At 38.7% G+C, this 7,642-nt stretch overlaps 1 protein-coding gene across 1 annotated transcript; it reads left to right on the forward strand.

The window, feature by feature from the left end:
• Positions 1-4,250: 4,250 nt before the first annotated feature.
• Positions 4,251-7,427, forward strand: RFPL4A (ret finger protein like 4A). Its single transcript, XM_036833985.1, has 2 exons — positions 4,251-4,536; positions 6,847-7,427. Exons 1-2 carry the CDS (start codon positions 4,251-4,253, stop codon positions 7,425-7,427), a joined length of 867 nt encoding a protein of 288 aa, XP_036689880.1.
• The last annotated feature ends 215 nt before the right edge of the window (positions 7,428-7,642 follow it).

A 7,642-nucleotide genomic window follows, 5' to 3' on the forward strand; every position in this document is an offset into this window, starting at 1 on the left:
TTTAGGGACGATTCCTATGTAGTTTAATTAATTATCTTAATCAAAATGGGAGCTTCTACTTCAAAGATCAAGGAGGGGATATATGTATACGTAAAGCTGATTCACTTTGCAGTACAGCAGAAGCTAACACACCATTGTAAAGCAACTCTACTCCAATAAAAATTTTAAAAAAATAAATTAAAACTAGTTCATTTGTTTTAGGATTAATCATGATGGCAATGTTCTATTAATTTCAACCCTAATTCCAATTCTTATCATCAACAGACAGAATACTCGAGATCTAAACTAGATGATAATATGGCAAAATTAGTTTAAAAATAACACTTTCAAGATACAATTATCTCTTGTGTGTGTGTTAATCTCTTTATGACTGGAGGGGGAAAAAATCTCACTAATGCCAGAATTAAATCACAACCTGATTGGATTAATGAAGAGAGGCAGGATGGGAGTGAGATGGGAGGAGCCGCCTCTAAAAAAAGCCCCTTTCGGTGGATCTCACTCCAGAACTGAGCTGTCAGGGGAAGCAGCTGGACCTACTTGAGCAGAGGTGAGCCTGTCTTATGGGATTTTGTTTTTAACTTCTCAATTTTCTACAAAAAGCAAATATAAGAAAGCAAGGTATCGGGAATGGAGTGATTTATTAATTCAGCAAGTGTTATCTGAGGCCAACTCAACCCAAGCACAGCATGTGCACCTGGAGACACAAGGACCTCTGATGGGAGAATAGGCAGAACTTAGATGGTCAATACTCGGGTTGGAGAAATAATAACATCTTCATTATCCTGAGTCTAATCAGGACTTGGCAGACTCTGTGAGAGATGAATGAAGTTTCAGCCACAGACTTATTCCACCTCTCAAGTTCTGCTGTGAGTTTTTGCCACATGCAGGTTGGACAGGTGGGGAGTTGGAGGGTGTGTGGGTCTAGACCAGTGCTGTCCAGGAGAAATACGAGGTGACCCACAAATGTGATTATAAATTCATTTCCTAGTATCCACATAAACAAAGGAGAATCAAACTAATCAATTTTAAAAGGCAAAATGTAATCATTGCAACATCAGCTTTCTTATTTTAAAAGACAAACTAATCTTTATTTACTTGCATTGATACTAACATCCTCATTACAGTTATTTTTTATTGAAGAATAGTTGATTTTCAATATTGTGTTACTTTGAGGTACAGCATAGTGATTCAGTATTTTTGCAGATTATTCTCCATTATAGGTTATTACAAGATAATGGGAGTATATCCCTGTGCTATACAATATATCCTTGTTGTTTTATAAATTTTATGTATAGTAATTTCTATCTGTTAATCACATAGCACTGCCCTCCACCGTGCCCTCTCCCCTTTGGTTACCACACAATTGTTTTCTATATCTGCAAGCCTGTTTCTATTTTGCATAAACATTCATTTGTATTATTTTTTACCTTCCACATATAAGTGCTATACAGTATATGTCTTTCTCTGTCTGACATATTTCACTATGCATAATAATCTCTAGGTCCATTGACATTAATGCAAATGGCAGTATTTTACTCTTTTTTATGGTTGAGTGGATTCCATTATATTAGATATATTCACATCTTCTTAATCCAATCATCTGTTGATGGGCACTTAGGTTGCACCCATGTCTTGGCTATTTTAAATAATGCTGCTATTAACATTGGTGTGCATGTATCTTTTCAAATTAGAGTTTTCATTTTTTCTGGATATATATCCAGGAGTGGGGTTGCTGCATCATATGGTAGCTCTATTTTTAGTTTTTTAAGGAACCTCCATACTGTTCTCCACAGTGGCTGCACCAATTTACATTCCCACTAACAGTGTACAAGTATTGTCTTTTCTCCACATCCTCTCCAACATTTGTTATTTGTAGACTTTTTGGTTATGGCCATTCTGACTGGTGTAAGGTGATATCGTGTTGCAGTTTTGATTTTCATTTCTCTGATTAGCAATGTTGAGCATCTTTTCATGTTCTGGATGGCCATCTGTATGTCTTCTTTGGAAAGTATCTATTCAGATCATCTGCCCATTTTTGATTGGGTTTTTTTAGGTTTTGATATTGCATTATATAACCTGTTGTATATTTTGGATATTAACCCCTTGTCAGTTGCATCAGTTACAAACATTTTCTCCCATTCCTTATGTTGTCCTTTCATTTTTGTTGATGGTTTCCTTTGCTGTACAAAAGCTTTTAAGTTTAATTAGGTCCCATTTCTTTATTTTTGCTTTTATTTCTTTTGCCTTGGGAAACTGATCCAAGAAAATGTTGCTACAATTTATGTCAAAGAATGTTCTGCCTATGTTCAATTCTAGGAGTTTTATGGTTTCAGGTCTTATAGTCAAGTCTTTAAAGTGTTTTGAGTTTATTTTTGTGTATGGTGTGAGGGAATGTTCTAATCTCATTGTTTCACGTGCAGCTGTCTAGTTTTCCCAGCACCACTTGTTGAAGAGACCGTGTTTTCTCTATTGTATATTCCTTCCTCCTTTGTAGTAGATTAACTGGCCAGGGGTGTGTAGGTCTTTTTCTGGGCTCTCTATTTTGCTCCACTGATCTCTGTATCTGATTTTGTGCCGGTACCATGGTGTTTTGATTACTGTAGCTTTGTAGTATAGTCTGAAGTCTGGGAGGGTTATGCCCCCAGCTTTATCTTTTTTCTCAAGATTGCTTTTGCAATTTCAGGTCTTTTATGGTTCCATAAAATTTTAGAATTATATGTTCTAGTCCTGTGAAAAGTATCAAGGGTATTTTATAAAGATTTCATTAAATCTGTAGGTTGCATTTAGTAATATGGCCATTTTAATAATATTAATTCTTGCAGTCCAAGAGCTTTGGATATCTTGCCATTCCTTTGAATCACCTTCAATTTCCTTCATCAGTGTTTTATAGTTTTCAGAGTATAGGTCTGTCACCTCCTTGGTTAAGATTATTCCCAGGTTTTTGTTTTGTTTTGCTGTTAATAACTCTTTTTTTCTTTCTTTCTTTTAATTGAAGTATAGTTGTTTACAATGTTGTGTTAGTTTCAGGTGTGCAGCAAAGTAATTCAGTTATACATACATATATATCTATTTTTTTCAGATTCTTTTCCCATATAGGTTATTACAGAATATTGAGTATAGTTCCCTGTGCTATACAGTAGGTCCTTGTTGGTTATCTATTTTATATATAGTAGTGTGTATATGTTAATCCCAAATTCCTAATTTATCCCTCCCCTCCTTTCCCCTTTGATAACCATAAGTTTGTTTTCTATGTCTGTGGGTCTATTTCTATTTTGTATATAAGTTCATTTATACTATTTTTCCCCCAAGTATTTTTTTGATGGATTTTAAATGGGATTGTTTTTTTACTTTCTCTTCCTGATAGTTCATTATTAGTGTATAAGCACACAACAGATTCCTGTATATTAATCTTGTATCCTACAACCTTGCTGAATTCATATTATTTTCGAGGTGGAGACTTTGTTTCTTTATACAGAGTATCATGTCATCTGCAAATCGTAACAGTTTAACTACTTTCCTGCCGATTTGGATGCCTTTTATTTCTTTTTCCAGTCTAATTGCTATGGCTAGGACTACCAATACTATGATAAATAGAGTGGTAAGAGCGGGCGTCCTTGTCTTGTTCCTGAAGTTAGAGAAAAGACTTTCAGCTTTTCACCACTGAGTATTATGTTGGGTGTAGATTGGTTGTAAATGAGCTTTATTATGTGAGATATGTTCCCTCTATAGCCTCTTGATGAGGGTTTTTATCAGGAATGGATGTTGAATTTTGTGAAATGCTTTTTCTGCATCTATTGAGACGATCATGTGATTTTTATCTTCCTTATAATCAACTTTTGAAAGTTCTCAAGGAGATCGTTTATGTTGTCTTTTTCTAATCATGTCTTCCAAACTGAGTGTGCATCTGACACTTACAACACCTTTCAATACGGATGAGCCCCACCTCAGGTGCTCTGTAGCCATACATGGCTGGTGGACACCATATCTGACAGCTCAGGTGTAGTATAAACCCTCTCACCACCTAAATTATACCCCAAGGATGAATCATGTCCTTCATTCCAAACAGCATTTCAAAAATCAGAACTCCGGGGGTATGAGTCATTTATATTTGTACTTATGTTATGTCTTCATTACATAGTAATAATGATTTCAAATTGCTATGCATGTAAAGACAAAAGTGACCCAGGGAATAGTATCGATTCAACTCATGGAAATTACAATCTCTTGCGCATTTTTCCCATAGAGGACCCATGGCTGAACACTTTAAGGAAGCAAGTAAATGTATGGTTTGCCTGAATTATCTCGAAAACCCCATGTACCTGAAATGTGGATATGTCTGCTGCTTCCAGTGCCTCGATTCACTGCAGAAGGAGGCTGATGGGGAAGGTTTATTGTGCCCCAACTGCTCTGTGGTCTCACAGAAGAATGACCTCAGGCGCGCTCTCAAGCTCGGAGCTCTGGTTTCAAAGGTTAAGGAGTTAGAGCCCCAACTGAGAGCTGTTCTCCAGATGAACCCAAGGATGCGGAAGTTCCAAGGTAAGACATCTATACCAACTGCCCTCAACCCATAAAGGGCCCAGGAAAAAGCACCTTTTCAAAAGCTCTCCACTAAATAAGGGCACTAGCTGAATTCTGGCACCTGAAATTTCTATTCTTTCCAAGAAACCATTGTTCTCGCCTGTAAGTATAGATAAGAACTATCTGTTGACTTTTTCAAAAATTTTATTGGGGTATAGTTGATTTACAATGTTGTGTTAGTTTCAGGTGTACAGCAAAGTGAATCAGTTATACATATACATATATCCACTCTTTTTTAGATTCTTTTCTCATATAGGTCATTACAGAGTATTGAGCAGAGTTCCCTGTGCTATACAGTAGGTCCTTATTAGTTATCTGTTTTATATATAGTAGTGTGTATGTGTCAATCCCAATCTCCCAATTTATCCCTCCCCCGCTTCCCCGTATCTGTAGATTTTTAAGAAAAGATAATATTTAGGCCATGCCCTAGTCCTATGCTATCCAATATTAGATACATTGGAATATTTCCAATGGCCACTGGCAGCTCCTGATCACTTGAAATGTGGCGATTGCCACAAGTAGAAATCAGATGTGGATATATTGGAGGATATGGAATGTATTATTAAAATCAATTATACCTGATTGATATTTTTAAACACGTAAGAAAATTTAAAATCCACACGGGGCTCTCGTTGAGTTTCTTTGGGTGGCACTGCGACACAATCTGGTTTTTCAACTTTGAGGATGTATAAATTCCCTGACCATCCAGTTTAAATGCGGGTTCTTCTTCTTGAGCTCTGGGCCGACCTGTGAATCTGGATTTCTGACTTGAGCTCCAGTGGTGCTGGTAGTGAAGGTTCATGGCCCACACTTTGAGTAACAGGCCCCTGCATCTAGTGAATCTGAACCCTTCATGCAGCGAGGCCCAGAGATATGCACTGTTTAAAAGCCCCAGGTGATTCTATGCGCAGTGAGTGTGGACAAGGAATACTTAGAGCACAAGCCCCCCAGGGAAAAGGATGGTGAAAGTGCATGTGGTCGTGACTGTAAGTTTCAGTCCTGTTGCCGAGTCTGGACCTGAGCACTGCAGCATGCGCTTCAATCCCTGACCTGGACCTAAGATGCCTGATTCAGGCTCAGAATTCTGAGCAAAGGGGAATTATCACAGCTTAGCTGCGTGTCTAATTCGGAATGCTAGGACAGACCTCCCAGGCTCATTGGAGAGTGCCACAGTCTTATTCTGTCACCCATTCCCTGCCTCCTACGATGGGTCCTTGGGTGTGAATGGGGTGTGATGGTTGGGCGATGATACACATTCCAGCCAGCAGTGTCATTGGGAAAGTAACCACTTGTTTTACTTCTTGAGTGAGTTTCCGTTTTGCTCCATGCAAACCTGTATTTATGATGGTGAAACCTGTCACAGAAACTTGACAAGCCTTCACAAGTTCTCTCCAATGGTCAAGAAGTCTGAGCACCTCCCAAAGAACCATGTTATAAAGGAGCCAAGTGAAGCCATTGGCCTTTGGTCCAGAGGGTTTATTTCTGAGGTTCCTGTGTCTCTATGCACATGGTCACATTAGGACAGGCAGGTCTATGTACCCATCCTCATCACAGGGTTAGTTGGAGATGTTGCCAAAACACATAGTACTTCTCTAGTTTACCTGGCCCGTGAGCACTGCCCCATCCAGTTCTGGGTCTAAGTTGCTACAAGATCCCAGTACATCCTTACCCATGTCTATGGGAATCCCTTCCTCTATCTTGACTTTCAGAGTTAACCCATCTCATCCAAAGACCCCTAGCATGTTTTCTTTATATTTTTCTATAGCTCCAGAGAATGAAAAAGGACTGGAATGCAATTGCCTATTCGACAACTCTAAACAAAGAAAGTAGATGCAAAAAGAAGAAAAAACCTTACTATTTCAAAATTATTCTGCAATATGTAAAATCACCATCATTCAAATGTACATTTGATGTCTATATTTTGACAGAGTCTGTGTCAACTGGAAATTTTTGAGAAAAATCAACACCCGTGGACTCTGTTTTTCATGTATATCATGTACTGAAGAGAAGAAATAATATTTTAATCAAATAATCCAATTAATGTAAAGAAAACACCAGTATGAATCAGAAAGACTAGTTCCATTTTAATCATTCATTCTATACATGGAATTGGATCTAATCCAGGTCAGGGAATCTTCCCCAGGAACTTTCTGCTTAGGAAAGAAGTGTAGAGTTAAAGGAGTGAAAGTGAATGAGACATTTGGGACTTTTCAGAAGCCATGGATTATAGTGCCTAGTGTATGTACTTGCTTATTTTTCTTTCCACAGTGGATGTGACCTTGGATGTTGACACAGCCAACAAGTACCTCATCATTTCTGAGGACCTGAAAACTGTCCGTTGTGGGTTTTTCAAGCAGAAGAAGAGGTCCCGCCCTGAGAGATTCAGCCGTACAACTTGTGTCCTGGGATTCCCTCTGTTCACCTCTGGCCGCCATTACTGGGAGGTGGACTTGGGGTCCAGCCAAGAATGGGATGTGGGCGTTTGCAAAGAATCTGTGCGTCGACGAGGGAAGACTCAACTGGCTCCAGATCTTGGCTTCTGGACTGTGTGTTTGAGAAATGGAGATGCCTTCTCCGCCCACACTGTGCCTTCCACTGTTCTCAAGGTGAGCCCCAGGTTACATCGAGTGGGGATCTTCCTGGATATGAATATTGGGATTGTTTCCTTTTATCACGTTGGTGATGGATCCCATATTTTTACATTCACTAAAGTTTCTGCTGGGGAGCCACTGCGTCCATTTTTTTCTCCTGCATATCCGACTGAGGATGATCAAAGCTTCCTGAGAATCTGTCCTTTGATGAGTCTAGGCACTGATGGCTCCCTGTGGAATCCAGGGCAAAACAAATGAAACTCTGACTATGGAAACATGGATGGAAAATTCTTGTGTACACATAGCTGTGGATGGGAATGTTCCTGTTTGCTACACATATGGTACAAAAGTGTAGCAGAAAATTATGGAACAATTCATGAATCATTCACGCAAATTGTATTAGGGAAAATTACATTTCCAGAATTAGTGTTATGGTTTCAGGACTTGTTTATTTCTGTTCCAATTATTATGTT

This window comes from Balaenoptera musculus, chromosome 19, assembly GCF_009873245.2.
Source record: "Balaenoptera musculus isolate JJ_BM4_2016_0621 chromosome 19, mBalMus1.pri.v3, whole genome shotgun sequence".
Classification (NCBI taxonomy): Eukaryota; Metazoa; Chordata; class Mammalia; order Artiodactyla; family Balaenopteridae; genus Balaenoptera; species Balaenoptera musculus.

Bases quoted from the DNA above. Each gene is read 5' to 3' on its own strand.
- RFPL4A (XM_036833985.1), top strand. From the start codon at position 4,251: ATGGCTGAACACTTTAAGGAAGCAAGTAAATGTATGGTTTGCCTGAAT. The intron at 4,537-6,846 runs GTAAGACATCTA...TTCTTTCCACAG, and splicing joins AAGGATGCGGAAGTTCCAAG to TGGATGTGACCTTGGATGTT.